Source organism: Rhinatrema bivittatum, chromosome 11 (assembly GCF_901001135.1).
Source record: "Rhinatrema bivittatum chromosome 11, aRhiBiv1.1, whole genome shotgun sequence".
NCBI classification, from domain to species: domain Eukaryota; kingdom Metazoa; phylum Chordata; class Amphibia; order Gymnophiona; family Rhinatrematidae; genus Rhinatrema; species Rhinatrema bivittatum.
The window spans coordinates 96,037,303-96,055,781 of NC_042625.1; the positions used below are offsets into that span (position 1 = coordinate 96,037,303).

Sequence of the window (18,479 nt, forward strand, 5' to 3'; positions counted from 1 at the left end):
AGACCTTGGTGCTCTGCTCTCGTGCGTAGCCACAGCTGTGAAAGCCGCACTGAACGCGGGCTGCTGCGCCTGCACCCACGGTCGGTTTATTGTACATCACATTGATTGCGACAAAAGTTGTGTGCAACCCCCCCCCAGTAAGTGCTGTGGGAGCTTGCGGAGCTGCTTTCCTGCCTTAACACGTTTATTGTTGAGGGCGAGGGCAGTGCGCTGCCTTCCCTCCTTCCATTCCTGAGCATTTCGGGTACTTGCGATCTGTGCTACCCCGACACGCTTCATTTACGCAGGGATGGTTTAAGCTCGGGTGCCATAGACCCCCCCCCCTGTCCCAATTCTCTCCCCCTCTATAACCCATGCACCTTGACTCCCTCCTCTCAGTGTCCCTGTTGTGCTGGGAAGTGGCTTATCTCCCCCCCAAATCATTACCTGGGAGCTGCAATCCCAGACCCGTTGGTGGGATGAACAGAAGCCGGGTAGGGTAATCAGATCCCGGGCTCCCAGTACTGCCCCAGCCGCCTCCCTTGCTGAGTCCAGCCCAGCCCAGCTCTGCTTTCTGCCTTTTCTCATTACTTCCCTTTTGGACTATCTCTTTGGCTGTAATTGGTTTTCTTGTGAAGTTCTCCATTCCCGTTCGATACTGAATGCTGCCAAAAGAGGGGAGCAGGGGTTCAGGTCCCGCTGACCCTCCTGGTGACCTTCACCCTCCATTGCCTGCGATGTCAGCCAGAACACCGGGTGCCTGCGCACAGGGATGCCACACGCCATCACCACCGGGCTCCCTGAAATAACTAACAGTGATGAGAAAGACAGAAAGAAAGGAAAAAAAGTGAAAGAATCCATCTGGAACTGAGAGGGGATCCTTGATCGGGAGACCCGCCCCCTCTGATGTCACTGAGGACTGTGGCGGACGTTAAACAGCGCCAGAACACCAGGCGTCGTGCGCCATAGGGGCGCGACAAAGCGGCACTTCCCTTTGTGCACCCCTTCGAGCATCCCGTAGTGTTAGCCATTCCCCATGTTCTTTTATATCCCTTGTTAACAATCCCCATATTTAAATGTTTAATGTATTTGACAAAGGTAACGCATGAGTTCCTGCAAATTTTGTTTAAATGTAAACCGATGTGATATGTAAAATCGAACACCGGTATGTGTATGTATATATAAATAAATAAATGTGCATGTTTCTTTGCTCAGGCCCCCACAAATTGCTAAAGATATGCTAATGCAGGAGGAGGCAGTGTAGATCCTGGAGTGTCCTGGCTTTCAGGATATCCACCATGAATATGTATGAGGCGGATTTGCATGCTGTGCATCCATGGTATGAAGTCGTGTACATCTCATGTATTGTCACAAACCGGGCCTCTTTGTGGCACTACAGAGCTGCCTTCCTCTGTCCTAGTGCATCAGGAGTTGCCCACCAACGCAAAAATCTGTGCAGAAAGATGTACTTCGTGCCCATAAAAACATAAGATTTTCCATCCAGGGTCAAACCCAAGGTCTGCCAGGCTCCAGGTTAAGCCCCGCAGACTAACAGCACTGGGAAGACAGGAGTTCGGCCTCTGCATTGGAAGCAGTAGCCTAGTGCCTCGATTAATGTGGCATTTGCAGGAAGGAGCACTAATTTGGTTGCAGAATTTTTCTGATGTTAGTGCACACAACTCCTTGTTACATCAGGAGTAAAGCTGTACGCACAAAATTGGGTGTGGACTTCCCAACCGAGTGCACCCTGTTCCATCAGATTGGAAGCCCTGAATGAGACTCGCCTGCAGCCAAGTCTAAACACTGACATCGGCTCGAGCCAGGAAAACCCTGCAGGTGTTAGGGGCCTTGGCCAGCTGGAACGCAGTCACTCGTGTGCTGAACGTTTGTGAGAACAATTACGCTGTTAGCCGCCGCACAAATTAATTATGCAGAATCCCAGCCCTTTGATTGGCTGAGGCCACTCCATTAGATCATAATACAGCCATTAACTCGCAACAACCCCTTCAGCAAAGTTGGGAGAATCAGGTAGTGAAAGGTATAAACAGGAAACCAAGTGCAAGAATAATTCTCCACTGTTTACTGTTCCACCTTCCTGAGGTAGGGGAGGGGCGGCGTGGAAGGGCTTTTATTTCCATCTGAACTGTTGGGGCGGCACAGTGCGGGAAGGCTCTCAGGAGCTGCAGCTCGCACAGATGTATTGATTTAATTAGGCTGCATAACACCACTTATTTATGCTTAAGCATCTCACACATGCAGAAGTTGGGAGCTCATAGTCACACAATCATTTGTGAGTTCTCTTCTGTACCACGTGTTGCGGTTTAAGCTCCGACCTTTGTGAGCTCGTGTCAAGATGCTTTTGCATAAAGGACTGATCTTCTGCTGATTAATTAAATCAATACATCTGGGGAAGGAGGGAGTGTTTCTGAGCTGCCTTGGGCATATTGCAGATCCTGGGCCAGCTTTTCATGCATTCAGTGTCAGCAGTCTCATTCCCTTTCTATTGTCCTTCAGGGTTTCCAGAACCTTGTCGTACCAAAGTACTTAATGATATGGCTGCACGCGGGTATCCAGGCTTATACAAGATGCCATTGCTAGCTCCGTGCCCTCCCGTGACACTGAGAGAGGAAAGGTGGCCTATGACCTTGCGATGGGGGACATTGGTGAACTTTTATCCAAGGACTTGACTCTGCTTGCTCAAGGAGGTCTCTGGGATATTAGCCAGTCTCTTCCAGGCTGATATCTCCAAATACCTTTCTTTTCTACACACCGTGCCAGGACTGAAGCGGACTCCTAAACCCTAGGCTATGATCTCAGCCTGTCAGACTGGAGTTCGCAGGATGTGCTATGTCAAGATGCACCTGGCAATTCTGCTTAATCCGGCCAGTGGGACTGGTTCTGGGTCTTTCTTGAGTCTTTTGCTCCTTGAGGGTTTTTCTCTTCCCATGTCACTTGCATCACAGCCGCTTTCTGGGTCCCGATCCCAGTGCTTTTCTGCTCCAGAGGCTTTGCAGTGGATGAGCCGGGCCGTCTTGTGATGTCTTTTATTTTGTTGTTTTTGCAGTGGCCGCATTCTCAGTGTTTTATTCCCTTTGTCTGCAGACCCCTTACCATGTAAACCTCCTGCTGGCCGGCTATGACGAGCACGACGGCCCCTCCCTGTACTACATGGATTACCTGGCAGCTCTGGTCAAGGTTCCCTTTGCAGCGCATGGATACGGTGCGTTTCTGACGCTCAGCATCTTGGACCGCCATTACAAGCCAGGTGAGGAGAGCCGAGCAGTGCCTTACCCAGGATTATGCAAGAACACCTTTACGTCTTCCTATTATCAGGACTTAAATAAAGTGTGAGGCTGGGGCTCACGGCTTTTCACGCACTGTTGTGCCAGTGGAGTTGGTTTTTTCCATCGCGGCCCTCCGAGTGCTCTGCATAGGAGCTGCAGCACTAAGTCGTGGGTCGGGAACATTGGGTGGCAGCACCGAGCTCTGAAGCTTTCCCACGTTTCCAGCAGTCGGTCAGTGCCAGCCCTGCGGGCATTGTCCTAGCCGAGAGGTGGGGGTAGGCAGATGAGGAGCACTAATTGCCTTGGGCCCTGTTCTCTTTGGGGAATCTTCGTGTCGCTCCAGGCTCCGTGCCGGGGTTCTCCCCTGCTCCAGGTTTTGCAGATTTAGGGAGCAGGGTGTGCAGTCTGCGTGTGTGTTCCCCCTCCCCCGGTGCATCATCTGCACTGCTCGCCACGCTGTGGGTGGGGGGTGCTAATTTTTGGGATAGGCTATTCTTGCAGGTAAAACGCTTTGAAATCTGACCCTGCCGTGTGCTCTGGTGTTGAGGGATATGGCACATGGAGATCTTACTTTTCCTTTGCTTTTCGTATGTATTAGCTGCCATTTTTCACCAAGAAGTTTACATCATAAACAGAAAAATCTCCAAAACAGATCAGACCTGTCTCCCACTCCCACGCTCCCGGTCTATCTCACATACCTAAAATAATACATTGCAAGAAATGCCTCCCCCATCTCCCCAAAACATGCAGAAGTATCTGTGGTGTTCAGGACTAAGTGTGCCGTCGGCAGGTGAGTCCCGGCACAGCCTGGGGCGCTCTCAGTCCTGCCCCACCACCCGTTCTCACCTCTAAGCAGTGTGAAGCGGAAGCAAAGTTTCCCCAGACTTCTCACGAGAGTCCCCCGTCCGTCCCCCCCCACCACCATTCCCACAGATTTGTTTTTTCAATGTCTGATCGGCCTGCCCCTCCCCCGTCGCGTCGCCCCAGTGCCGGCCCTCTCCTGTATCCCTGAGAATAAGCTGGGCAGCTCGCACGTGCCCTGCCTCTTGGGGCAGAAAGCTAAAAGGCGCCTTCCCCCAGCCTCTCCTCTTCACCAAGTGCAGCCGGGCCCCCCGGGCAGATGGAGCTGATTTAAAACTCGGGGGAGGCGAGGCGAGCTGGACTTCTCCTGAGCGAGGAGGCAGAATTTGTCATGCTTCCGCTCGGTGGAACAAATCGATTCTCGCCGGCTGCCCGTAGCGCCCAGCGCTGCTCCCATACATATGGAACGTGTTTGCTCCCTGCTGCAAAAGCTCCACCGGGGCCTGCTTTCCGTTCTCCCCCTGGTGTTCGTATGCCCAGCTAATAAAAAAAAAAACCCCCAAAACGTTTCGATGGCATAGGCGCACGTTTTTCAGTTTAATGAAAGCAGTCTGGGTTTGCTTTTCTCCCCTTCAGGTATCACACGCAGGGAGGCGGTGGAGCTTCTTAAGAAGTGCTTGGAGGAGGTGAGTACCCTCAGCTGGGAGAGCAGAGAGTGGGATCCCCTTCTGGGTAAGGACGGGCTGAGCCCGGATGGCTACAGGTCTGCCTCACGTGCCACCTGAGGGATCTGCACCCGGGTGGCTGGGAGAGGTCTCCTACCAAGCACCTGGACAGCTTTGCTTTGGTGACGTCAGTAGACGGTGGGAATGACAGAAATCAGTTCAACCTTTTGCTGTGCTCTTTGAAATGAGAGCTCGCCCTCCCTGAATGCTGACGAGAGCTCATAGTGAGCACCACTTTTACACCCAGCATTGATAATCGTGACATTTGTATGTGGAACGTGCGAGCAGTGCACAGGCACCGTGCAGCGTGGATTAAAGACAGGTCAAACGTCCGGGCAATCTCTGCATATTATAATGGAGCTTGCGCCCCCTCCCAGACAGTTCCTCCAGCGTGGTTGTCACATTATATTGTGACTGAACACTAAACTGGGCCCGCGGCTTCGTGTGCACGTAAGCAGCAGGGCCGAGGATGGTGCTGTGACGGTCCCAGCTGCGGCAGTGGGGTCTGTAAAGCACGGTGGTGCCGCTAGCAGCGCGTTCGGCTTGCTTGCACGCCGTCGCCTTCCTGAAGGATTGTCTTCAGCGACCGGGCCACGCAGCTGGTACAGCAGGGGTCTGTTAACTAGCGAATCCTTGGCGTGCCGTCAGTTTGAGTACGCTAACAGAATTATCCCTTTTATTAGATTTCAGATTGGTGTGAGACAAATTTCATAAGATGAGGCATTAAAATAACTTCGTGACCAACAGGTTTATTCACTTAACAAGTTTAATAATCGTATTACATCGTTTGGTATGCTGGGTGAGCTATTGCTCGTAGTACAAATTTGATCCTTCCTTGGGAAGTCAGTGGAGGTTTAAACTAAAATCCGTGAAGACTCCAGCCCCAGATTCCCGTCAGGAAGGATTTAATGACGGGGATCCTAGCTTAGAAAGAGAAATGAAACGGCAGATTGTGCCAGTACTCTTAATGCCTAAAACGTAGTTCTGGTTTGCAGACTTGCGTCCTGTCCCTCTGGTCATAAAACGAGCTGTTGGTACAATGGGAGGGATAGCACTGGTGTCCTGTGTGCACGGAGGGATCAGCTGGGAGCCCTGGCAGTAAATGTCCTGGCTGCAGGGTATTACTGTTACTGAAACTTGTAAATGTCAGTTGGTGTCCAGTTATTGATGAGCACAAGCATTTGGATGCAGCTCCAAGCGAGAGACGCCTGTCCTGAGCAAACCCTGCGGGCGATGCTGATTGGTGTCCGGGAGATACGGAGGCGCTGCAGTCCAGTCACTCACTTCTCTTGTGATCTTTCTCTCTCTCTTTCAGCTTCAGAAACGCTTCATCCTGAACTTGCCGTCTTTCAGTGTCCGGATCATCGATAAAGACGGCATTCATGACCAAGAAAAGATCACCCTGCGGAAGATCTAGCCCCATGCTTTCCTCTAGGATTCTTCTTTTGCTTCCGGTTTACTTTCTTGTCTGCTTTTTTGAAGTCAGGCTCTTGTATAGAACCTGGGAAATTTTAAATAAATAGATGAAATGAACAGCTTGCAGTGAGTCATTTTCCCCGTTCCTCTCCCCTCATGTTCCCAAGTAGCATTACAGGTCTTGGTGGTCGGATGCTTCCTGAGTGTCAGGGCTGCCTCCATTTCTAAAATCATTTCTTACTAAACCTGATATGAAAATTCACAGTGGGGAGCAGAGCGAGAGATCAGATTTCTCTGCATGTAAGTAATAAAAAAAAAAAATTGGAGCACTTCTTTTCCTGTGTAACTGAATTTGTAACGTGGTAATGGGGTCTAGTCAAATGGGAGCTCAGTTCTGCTTCGGGGTGAACTGGACAGACATTTTCCTTATCTTAGCTTTTGCAGGTAAGAAGCCTTACAGTAAACTACATCCGGGTGCAGAGAGCTCACATAATTAAGAAGCAGCTTAGCTGAGGTCACTGCAAGTGTTGGTGGCAGAAGCAAGATTTGAACTAGGATCTCCTGGTTCCCAACCATTAGGCCACACGGTTTCCCATAGCAGCAGGCGCAGGATTTCTCTTCTGCATGAGGGGGGAGAGCTCCATAAAATCCCAGATCTGTCGTGCTTGTCTTAAAGGTTTGTGTGTGTTTATGTGTGTGTAGGCCTCGTAAACATGCAAGGGTACTGGAAGAAAAAATCCCTTGTTCTGTTGGGACCATATTTTCATCCCTTGTCCTTTAAAATGAAAACAGAAATCAAAGAAAGCAGGTACCTGGTGATCACAATAACTCAAGGTGTTCAGCAGAGCAGATTATTGCAGTAGGAAATATTAGGTTTGACGCTGGTGGGTTTTGTTGAAATTCTACCATTTGTGGTCGGCTCGTGAAGAAACGGAGGTGCGTGTGTGGCTGTCTGCGCACACTCAGATTGTATCTGCGGGCCCGCATGTGCTGTGTATTATTGGTTTCCTCCCCTGCATTACAAATATTTCTCATTCCTGATGCAGAAGACAAGAGCTGCCCGTTCTCCGTCTTACCCAGAGCCTGCTCGTTTCCTCTTCCGTTATCCATAACGTGATCCCAGCGTCCACCCAAAGAACAAACGTTAGGGCATCAGATAATAGAGGGGAGAAGGATCAATATTATAACTCGGCTAAGATTGAGAGTGGTCCTTTCGTGGCCTTGTGGCTGAGTATGGGGGAGGGGGAGAGTTAATGCCCCAGCACCTGCTGGGACCATTGGCAAAGCAGAATGAAACCTCTTAAAACAAACCTTGGTTTGGTGCTGTAATGACTAAACCTCTGGGATCCATTTTCCGAGGAGCTAGGTACCTAACTTTGGGAGCTAGCTGTCTAAATTGTCCTCTTGGAATATTTCCCAGGACGCAAGCTCCCAAATTTAGGTTCCTACTTTTCACAAGGCCCCTAAATTTCGAAAGCCAAAACGGAGGTGGCTGTGGGGGGCGGAGTTAAGCCAGGGCAATGAATTTAGGCTCCTACTGCAGATTTTAAGAAAGAACAGAGTCCGTTCCCCTCCCTGCCAGTTGCCCCATGATCCCCCTCCGCAGTGCCTGAGCATCAGCAGAATGTGCCTAACCTTGAGTTTCAGGGGAATATTTGCCCTGTGGCATCTCGGGCACGACGAGGATTGGGTCGCTGTTGGCTAATACCAGCCCTGAGGATTTGCCACCTGACTGCCCATCAGGGGGATGGGAATATTTTCACTGCTCTGGAGAATGGAAATGCCCTTCAGCTGGGGCTGTGAGTGCTACTTCTGCAGAAACCTGAGCCAGGAACGGGCTTGTGTGTTCTGTTCAGTGCAGAAATGTGAGCTGGGACTGTTGGCAGGTTCTTTGGTCCTGCAGAACAGGGAGGTTATTTCTGGGGCAGGGGACGAGTCCTGCTAAACTGCTCCTGCAATGCCAGTGGAGTGAGGAGGAGGAGGAGGAGTGGTGCTGGCCAGCCCAGCCATCTGATCATCCCTTCTTACTTTAGATTGGAAGCAATTTTATGTGACTGCCCTTTGATTAAAATCCTGACTTCTCTAGACGAGCTCATTCCTGTGAGGGGTTGGAGCCTGTACCGCTGATGCTTCGTTTTCCTGGGTCTGGCTTTATTGCCGTGATTTTGTGATTTATGGGATCCCATCTGCATGCAGGTGATTAATAAACATCAAACAATTATTTCTTCAGGACCTCCGATTGCAGTCAGGTTAGAGTGGAACATATGTTCAGCCCCAGGGCAGGGAGAGAGCTCTGGATCTCCCGCAGAGCTCTCGTCAGGAACTTCTGCATCCTCCAGGATTATAGGAGCCTGAGTATTCAGGGTTATCTTAAAAGTATATTTCTATTTCCTTTGACTGATGGAGCATGCAGGCCCTTCCCATTGAAGGACACTACCCACCTCCTCCTCCGGGAATATAACTTATAACTGCAGAGGAGGCAGCTGCCCCACCACTGGACGTGGTGCTCGTGGGCTCCTGCCCGCCCATGCGGCGTGGAGGGGGAACACTCCCCACCCCCACGCTCCTGTCCCAATGGCCAGGGACAGTTGGAGGGGTAATTCCACCACTGCTTACACTCAAGCTTGTATTTGGTCTGCAGTGTCGAGTTCTGCCTGCAGAGTTCCTGATCTAATGACTGAAGAATATTTGGATCTTTCCATCTCCTGCAAGCACATTATTCAGAGAAACAGGGTGAAGAAAAGAGCCTGTGGTAAGACCTCTTTGGATTCAGCTGCTCTGATCCGCTGCCATGCGTCTGTCACCGGGAGGCCTATCGGCCTGTGTTCCCAGCTTATGTCCTCATTACAGGGGGGAGGGGGGGGTCACCACAGGTAACAAAAGACACGCAAAGGGTGAACTTTGCAGAATTTAGGGTCAGGGATTTGGGTAACCTCGGTTTGGAGATTTTTAAGTGCTGAGAAGAAGAGGGATGTGAGCAGTGCAAATCCTACTCCTTATTGTGGCGCCTGTCAGTGTAAGAAGACTTACACATTTCCATATGTAAACTGCTTATCCCAAACGTAAGAGCTGCCTGAGCTGCTGCTAGCGCTCGTATCCTGACAGCTTCCCCTGAAAGTCTGTAATTTCAGTCCTGAGCATGTTGGAGCCCTAGAAATCATCTTTATTAAGCATCATTATACGGTAATTTGCCTCTTAAGCAACTGCTGTTGCCTTCAGGCAAGTTTTTTTTGGGGGGGAGGGAAGCTGTTTTACCTAAACCTCCTCTAATTGTTGTGCATCTTTCAGTATTTCCTTCCGTCATTCCTGCGAGCGACGGAAGCTGCGGCCTGGTCCCCTCTGGCTTCCATGTCTCGGTAACAAGGCATTTAACAGTAGGACCTATGGTCTTTATTATTTCAGTTTGCTCCTCATTACACAGGGCCTGTTAAAGCCAGGGGTGCATTAAAGGAGCAGGAATTGGACTCGGTCGTGCTCAGAGTGCCGAGGCCCTAGAATGGATCCCATCGCTGCTGCTGGGGATTTCTCCTGCACCTTTCGTCCAGTCTGCAGTCCAGCCTGCTCCACGACTTTGCAGTCCTACCTGCAGCCACCTCGAAGGTGGGGCTTAAGCTGTATGACCACTTTCAGAGGGAAGTAGTGCCCCGTCAGCAGTCAGGGGAGGATTTCAGCTCCCTGCTGTGCGATGTCGGCTGAAAGTTACGTGCAAAGCCCCGGTGAAGGTGGCAGCAGTGCGGATACCTGCCGCGACCTGATCCCTGAACTTGCTTTTATTACTAGGAATTGTGACCAGGATTCTTTTGCTGATTGGGATCCCGGGCCTTGGCTTTGTGATGGTTTTCTGGTTCGCTAGTGAATGCAGTTTTACTAAGCCCACAATAGAAGACGAAGCTGTGGCGTTTATCCTTTGTCCTGCAGCAGATGTCGCCAGGCCAGGGAATGGTCATTGTCCAGTAATGCTGTTGTCAATGATGTCATCACAAAAGCAAGATGGCCACAGGCTTCAGTGTGCAAAAGGAGATTGCAACCAGGAGGGGCAAGTTGCATGGAGATACCTGAAGCTCTCATTGCACAGTAACGTTTATCACCGAGCAGGCCTGGAAGATGCGTCCAAGGCCTTGAAATGGGGCACAGTGGGGGTCAGGGCACCGTTGGTTGTGAGAAGTGCAAGCGCCTCCGTGAGGTGGAGAGAGGGCACCAGCATTCGTCTTCCTCCAGCAGGCACTGCCAAAACATAAAAAAGAAAATGTGAATAATGTCTTAAAAAAACAAAGTGGCTTCTATAAAGTAAAACAGGAATCCTTTGTGAGCTGCTTAAAATATTTCTAAATCATTAACATGCACATGGCTCTGTTTTCTCAGCTTCGCCGCGTAATGCTGACCATATGCTTCAGCTGCAGAGCCTCGGGGTGGGGAAAGAGTTAAGGCAGTGCCGCTCTCCAGGCGGAGCAGACGACTGCATTCCTGCAGGGCTCTGCTCTGGGAGCCCGCGTCTGCAGGAAGGGCAGAGCTAACTCGGGCGCCCTCTACCAGGGCTTCACATCCTGCTTCTGACATTGGGCATTGCCTCAGGTGCAGACTTAGAGGGTGAGCCCTCTGCCAGTTCCTGAATGAGCTCCCAAGGGAAAGGCCTGAGCCAAAAGGAAAAAAGAAAATGTGTGAACACCCAAGGGATGGTAACTGCTCTGGGGGCGACACTTTTCTTGTCCCCCACTAGGGACCCAGGACGTTTCTTAATAAGCGTCTGAAGCCTCTAAACCAAACTGGTCCCGCGCCATCAGGTACACTCGGCACGAGAGCACAGAAATGAAATACAGACCTTCCCTTCCCACTCAGGTGGCAAACACCTTCAAACCCTCTCTCTGTTCACTTCCTGTAGCCAAAGCTTTTAATGATCCCAGTGCCATAGCGCTGGCTGAATCTGTTCTGTCACCCCTCGATACAGTGGCACGGGGGGGGGGGAGTCTCTGCCACTCCGCTGGGGGCCGACAGATGGTGCATCGGTAGCAGGGAAGGCCCATCCGCGTTCAGCGCTTCCTGTGATCCTGGCCCAGCTGATGGAGGCCACTGTCCTGTTTCATGTCTTTTCTCCTGTGGATTCTGGCACTTGTTCTTCATTTCCTGTAAAGGTCCTGGAATGTGGTGTGAGGTGTCCTTCGGAAACCAGCGTTAGCTGAGCCGTGCCCTCATGCCCAGTCAGTCAATCTTCTGAACTCAACAGCTGGATCCTCGCTCATCTGTGCATACAAATGCATTTTTAGTTATACATGTAAGAAATGAAATGGTCCCCTCTGTGCATGCTGGGTACCCAAAGCAGACATCTGAAGATTGTGACGTGACATGCTAATGTGGTGCCAGGTAGTTACCGACTAAGATAAAGCTTGCAACTTAACTCGGCCCAGCTGTGCAAGCCACACTATCAATACGGGATTGTTTAATGCTAGGACACAAGGAAAACTTCTCCTGTAAGTCTGGTTCTAATGAGGTTTTCCTTCAGAATTAGCTCAGTTTACACATCCGTTAGCTCCTAATGGATGTGTTGGTTTGGTTTTTTTAACACGCTCATCTCGATGCATTATGGTCTTGTGTTTGTAATCAATAGAGCAAGTCTGGATCGGGATGGTAAGGGTTAAAGAATTAAAAAGAGCTTACCTTGTTCCCTAGAAGTTGTTACCTTGTTCCCTAGAAGTTGAGCCTCCTGGCCAGGGACTTAGGGAGGTGCTGAGGTGCGTGAAGACCAGAGAAGTCGCCACAGTGATGAAGGCCTTTGTCTTCCCGATCTTTTAGATTGCTTCTCAAAGGTGTAAAATGTGGATAAAGGTGAGTCAGTTTATATAGGGTATTTGGATTTACAGAAGGCATTTGGCAAAGTCCCCATGAGAGATTCCTCAAGAAATTACAAAGTCATGGGGTAAGAACTGGATTGGTAACTGGTTAGTAGAGAACCACAGGAATCGGTACCGGGACCGGTGCTGTTTAACATATTTATACATTATCTGGAAAAGGGAACAATGAGTGAGGATCAGATTTGCAGATGACACAAAATGATTCAAAGTTCTTTAAACAGCAGCAGATTGGGAGTAACTGCAGAAGGACCTTGTGAGACTGGGAGCCTGGGCAAATGCATGGCAGATTAAATGTAATGTGGAAAATTGCAAAGTGATGCACATAGGGAAAAATGATCTCAACTACAGGTACAGGATGCTGGGTTCTGTATTGGACCTTGGAGTCCTTGTGGACAATATGTTGAAATACTCTGCTTGGTGTGTGGCAGTAGTATATAAAAATATATAAAAATGTTAAATAAATAAATAAATAATAGTAATAAATAAATAAATAAATAAATAAATAAAAGAAACTGATCCAAAAAGGAATGCAGAATAAAATGGAAAATATATCACCCATGGTGCTACCACACCTTGAGTACACGATGCAGTTCTGGTTGCCCCAACTCAAGAAAGTAATAGCGGAACTAGAAAAGGTGCAGAGGAGGGTGACAAATGATAAAAAGGGATGGATCATCTCCTCTGTGATAAGAGGCCACACAGGAGGCTCTTCAGCTTGGAAAGAGACGTCTGAGAGGGGATATGATAAAAGTTTATAAAATCATGAGTGGGGTGTAGTGGGCAAATAAAGGATGGTTATATACCCTTTCAAATAATACTAAAACAAGGAGACCTCCGTGAAACTCAGCCAGCAGATTCAGAACAGACGGTAGAAAGTGCTTTTCACTCCGCGCACAGTCAGGCTGTGGAATCTGTTGCCAGAGGATGTGATCAAGGTGACCAGCACAGCGGGGTTTGGACAAGAACCTGCAGGAGACGTCCATCACTTAAGCTGTTTCTATCCCTGGGAATGAGTAACAGGAATCTGGGATCTGCTGGGTACCTGCGACCTGGACTGCCACTGGTGGAGACAGGATGCAGGGCTCGATGGACCTTGGTCTGACCCAGCTTGGCACTTCTTATGTTCTTATGAGAAGGAGGAGGAGTTATATCTGCATTTGATTGATAATAAGCACCTTAACACTCCTGGCGTCTGTGAGAAACAGCTGGGTCTCATCCCTGCTGAAAACAAGGTTCCAGGATGGGTGGCTAATTGAATGATCGGTAAAAGACCTTTGTCTATTCTAGCTGCTTTCTGGGAGTAATTGCTGTAAGCAATAGTAAGAAAGCCTGGAGGTGGGTAAGTATCATATGCAACAGAGCATCTGTGCAGAAACGTGGGCCCGGCTTTGTGGGTGACAGAAAGCTTTGTTTAAAAAAAAAAAAAAAAAAAAAAAGCTGTATGCAGGAGAAATGTTTAATTGAAATATTAGGCATGGTATAGCAGGGTTGAATATACCTTGCTAGAACAGGGACTCTGGGCCGGGCGTTCTCGTAAGATATCATAAATTAATAATTTCCAGCAGGATAGAGTATGAGTTCCTTTAAATATGGCTGTAGTTATAGGTAATAATTGAGACTACCAGGGTCTTAAAATGATAGAGGATGTTGTGGAATTGACTTTGTGAATGTTCCTGGCATAGACGGCAGACCAAGCATTCCTTGTTCACCGCTTTTGGACAAAGTGTAAGATTGAGAACCTGTATAATGGGGAGGGGATGTGCTTTAATACCTATTAGGGACACAAAATCATTGAGAGCCTACGCAATGCAAGTAAATACAAATGTCCTTCTGTCCAGCAGTAATGAAATTCTAGTGACCTTGGGGAGGGGTTCAGTGCTCCTTTCATATTATCACTGACATCATTTTGTTCAATGTTTGTGTGACGTATGTGAATAATGTGTGTTTTAATAAAGGTAGGGATGGCTGCCTGGCGCAGAGCACCTCAGCGTGTGAGGAACCCTGGCTGTAAAAGGGATTTTCAAAGCCTTTCTGACTGCATAGCAGAAGTGTTCCTACAAGCTGGCTGAGGCCTTTGAGCCTAAGCTCTGACGATGAATTTAGCAGTGGTGAAAAGCTTTAGGTTTTAGTTGGGGATTAGCAAAGATCTCTTAAGACTTAAAAGCAGTGTAAAGGGTGACTTTTTAATCTGAGCCAAATCAAAATGGCATTTTAGAGTTTGAGCATAAGGTATTGAAAAGAAACAAGTTTCTTTAGAGGGAATAGTAAGTTCATGTGTACTGTGACCTAGCAGAAGCTACGTGAAGGGCCGATGACTTCCTTAATCCCAGGGACCCCCATCGGTCCATGGAAGAAGCAGGCCTACAAGCACCACCGGGCATTTTCATGTAAGTTCCCTATTGTCCGAGCTAGGGATTTTCAACACGGTCTTCCAGAACCCTAAAACCAATCCCATAAAATAGATTTGCATGGCTGTCCTGAAACCCCCGACTGGCTAGGGGTTACACGAGTAGAAGGCCTCAGTCATCCTCTAGATCTGCGGAAAAGCCTTGTCAGTATTTCAGAGAGACTGACTTACTGCACACTTTGGAGCTGCAATACCCAATTACACAACTAATCTTATCTTCAGAGGGCTTAGTGAATGTTATATGAAATTCCCTCCACATTCAGAAACGCTAGCAGACCAGAAGTGACAGGAGGCAGTAAGCAAGAGAGGAAGTAGTAACAGGGCCTCTGGTCAGCCACCCAGATGTAACGAAATCTCACCAGCGCAAGGAGAGAAAATTCTTTCACCTCTTTTTGTAAAGAAATACATGGAAACCCTTTCTCTGCTTTAAAGTTGTCAGCAGTCTTGCTGTGACTGCACTAAGAGAATGATTGATTCATTTCTGTTTGTTTTTTGATTGAGGTATTTTGCAGTTTTTTAATGGGCGCCAGCAGGAGTCAACACCGCTGGCTTATGGACTTGCATGAGTTTAAAGCCCTGCTCAGGTCCTGAGTTAGGTGCCTCCCAGTGCAGAATCCCAGCACAATTCACCAAAATCTGTAGAAGTGAAATGCAGGGGGTCCTGCAGGGATTCCAGTACTGGAGTTAGGGGCAGAGGGTGCCCCATTGTGTGCCTGACGCTAGGGAAGTTTATTAGTCCTTTCTGGAGTAACAATTTTATCATAAAATGTATTGTATCAGCACGGATGGAACTGAAATTCCTTGCGTCTGTCAAAACTGTTAAACAGAGCACACTCCATATCTTTTCAGGCTCGGAAAAAGGGAGTCTGTACAGGTGCCGATGAGTTTAATGTTCACTGACAGGTGCCACAACAGCATTTAATTGGTTTGATTCAACAAGTCACCTGTGCATAATGTGCAGATCGCTGTAACTACCCAAGGGAAAAAGCCAGAGTAGGTTACCTATTAACAGGAAGATTTCACTAGTGCCCTGGAAAAATAAAAACAGAATTTCAAATGCCATGGGCTCCTGCCTGTTCAGTTCCTATTACTGGGGCAACCTCTAAAGCAAGTTCTCAAACTACTAAAGGATTTCTCCAGGGGTTACTCCTGACTGACCTTTCAGGCTAATCTGACCCTTACCAGGAGCCTAACTGCCCTCTTACCCCTCTGGTGCACCAACTCACTATTATCCCATAACAATGTGGAAAGGCCATCTATTGCTTTAAAGAAAGAAACAGTATCACCAAATCATTTGGAAATGAGCAGCTCTGAGAGTCTGAATGAACAGTCTGGCCAAGCCATAGTGATGAAAACACTAATTTTGTCTCTTCTACAAAAGAACATCTCCCCAGCACAAGATTTTCTGGTGGGGATCGATGGCTGTTTATTTGTATTTCATAAAATACTGTGAGAAAATCAATGCAGACAATATTATATGTCACAACAAGCTGGTGTCATTGATCACTTTTCAGTAGTGACTAGAATAGTTTTGGTTTTGGGTGGCTGCTTATTTTGGGAGCGGGAAGGGGGGGGGGTAGATGTTCCCAGCGCAAACCAAAATCATAGGGTAATGCCTTGCACAAGTACCAGTGGAGGCAGAGCAAGCTTTTCCGTTAGGTATTACCAGGTGATCACCTGCTGCACGGCGATTTGGCAGAGGGATGGCTCGTAGCACTAGGGGCAGTGCAGATTACAGGAGGGGGAAGAGAGAGAACCACTTTGCTCCTAATCCAGCCTCTCAAGCGGAGAACCGGATCAGAGAGGGTAACGCTAAGCCCTCTGCTCCTTAATTCAACCCCTCCTCTCCCAGCTTGTAGACAAGAGTTCAGATTTTGTTTGCATATTTAGAATTTATGGTCACTTACTCTGCTAACAGGTATTTTCTTTGTCATCCAATTTGTTCCATTTTCCCCAAAAGAGGTGTAACATGAATGCATTGATCCAAAAATAACTGACCATTACAGCCCAGTCTCCAGCCTCCTCTTTCTTTCCAGACTAGCAGATAGATAAAGTAGTTCCTTGACCACCTCAAAGAGAACAATATCCTGCATCCTCCCCGCCCTGGCTTCATCAGTCCTAGTGGCCATCACTGACAGTTTATTTCTTCATACAGATCAAGGAGGAGCACAGTCAATCACCTTCTGCTGATCCAGGGCTTAAGAAACCTTGGCACTGAAGGCACTGCCCTCAAAAGGTTTCATTATTTCTTTCTGACAGAATAGAAACTCTTTGGCCAACAAACCATCCCTAAAGATCTCAATTGTGGAGCCCCTCAGGACTCTGGTCTCTCCCCTTTCCTTTTCAAAGTGTGCATTCAATTAATTTGCAACCTTATCCCGGCCTTCAACATTGAATGCCACCTCTTCACAGGTGACATTCAGCTCTGTGTCAAGCCTCTTCCATTTCTAATCTTAATAACGGTTTTACTGCAGTAGCCCAGCAGTTCTGTAACCACAAACTTAAACTAAACCCCTCTAAATCAGAACTCCTTTGGCTACGCTGCTGAGGTCATCCCCCGTTTTCTCTAGCTTTGCTGTCAGGAACCCCACTTCATCCCAAAGAAACAGTATGAAGCCTTGGAGTTTGACTCTCCAAAATCTCATGATGGAATCGCACATCTCAAAAGATAGTAAGAGCTTCCTCCATGCATTTCTGCCAGATCCTCCCACCTACGGGACCTGGTTACCATACGCCATGCACTTATCACCAGCCAGACTGACTGTGGCATCTCTCAGCACAGCAGGAAACTCCTCCAACTCCTGTAAAACATTGCAGCCAGAATCTTGGTAGGGTCCTGACAGAATCCAAGATTAAATCCAAAACCCTTTGCTTGGTCTTTAACTGTGTAAAGAAGCAGACTCCCCAGTATCTCTCCTCTCTCCTCTCTTCTTACTTCTACACTCCCACCAGAGAACTTTGATCCTCCCTCCCCTGATAGCCATTAAATTGGTCAGTACAAGACTTCAGCTGTTCTGCTCCTACCCCTTTGCCTTGACCCATCCTACCTCATTCATCTTCCAGAAGAAAGCAAGGGCATAGCAGTTCATCCAGGCCTTTCCACAATTTATTTGCTAGTGCTAGAAATACACACTATGCCTGCGACTGACTCGGCAAACTGTGCATGGCCCTTGAACAAATGCGTCACCGTATACCTAGAAGTCATCCTATTTGATTGGAAAAAAGCAGAATGTCTGGACGTAAATAAATAATGCAGGTTGATTTTTAGCTGAAGATGGCTTCCAGCATTTTTAGAATTCAGGTACAATAGGTACCTGCCCCAGAGAGCTTACAGTCTAAGTGGGTACCTGAAGCAGCGTGAGATGAAGCGTTTGCTCGCAGTCACCAGGAATGACAGTGGGCAGGTGGCTTCTCTGGTTCTTAGAGCATTGTTCCAACCAGTAGGCCACACCTTGTCCCTGCTGGGAAGAATGGTATTGGTGTTCTAGGGCTGGTGTAATAGGTGCAGTACTACCTTTTGGGAGGTAGCATTGTTGCTGTTTGAGTTCTTGGAGTTAGCACTGTTTCAGTGTGGGAGGTTTGCTAGAAAAGTTCAGGGTGACTTTTTTTTTGCAGGGTTTTGTGTTACTTCGCCTGCCGGGTAATGGAAGGAGGTGCGTCACTGTTACTGAAGTGACACATTTAGAAGTTGGTTTTATGGTTTAGTAGAAATAAGAAGCCATCACTGTTCAGCCTAAGCTGCCCGAGTCTAATAGGGCTGTGCAGTTGTCTCTTCTGTTTCAGCAGGTACCTTGCCCACTTTCTAGTACACGTGAGACAAATGGAGAGTATGAGTTATGCACTTCAGGTACGCGTGTACCTGCCAAAAGGGAAGACGTGAACGCACAGCCCTGCAGCATGGATTTCTTATTTATAAACTGTATCTGTTTCTTGATTGCCACTGTTACTGCCATTCCTAGCGTTAGTCAGGGTGCCCGGTGCCGTATTCGGGGTCCAAGCTGGTGGAATTTGCACCAGTTCT

The 18,479-nt window shown here is 48.3% G+C and overlaps 1 protein-coding gene and 1 long non-coding RNA gene across 2 annotated transcripts in view; one reads left to right on the plus strand and one right to left on the minus strand.

The window, feature by feature from the left end:
* The window catches only part of PSMB2 (proteasome subunit beta 2), a 32,384-nt gene extending 26,062 nt beyond the window's left edge, over positions 1-6,322 (plus strand). Inside the window, exons 4-6 of the mRNA XM_029571434.1 lie at positions 3,082-3,244; positions 4,701-4,750; positions 6,105-6,322. Of these exons, the coding sequence (XP_029427294.1) occupies positions 3,082-3,244; positions 4,701-4,750; positions 6,105-6,206 (315 nt within the window). The 3' untranslated portion in view covers positions 6,207-6,322. The remainder of the gene's footprint in view (positions 1-3,081; positions 3,245-4,700; positions 4,751-6,104) is intronic.
* Positions 6,323-8,448: 2,126 nt separating this feature from the next.
* On the minus strand, positions 8,449-13,170 carry LOC115073139. The gene is made up of 4 exons (XR_003851938.1): positions 13,094-13,170; positions 11,880-11,996; positions 11,025-11,442; positions 8,449-10,429 (listed from the first exon to the last, which is right to left on the minus strand). It is a non-coding gene; the product is annotated as an uncharacterized LOC115073139 (long non-coding RNA).
* Positions 13,171-18,479: the final 5,309 nt, after the last annotated feature.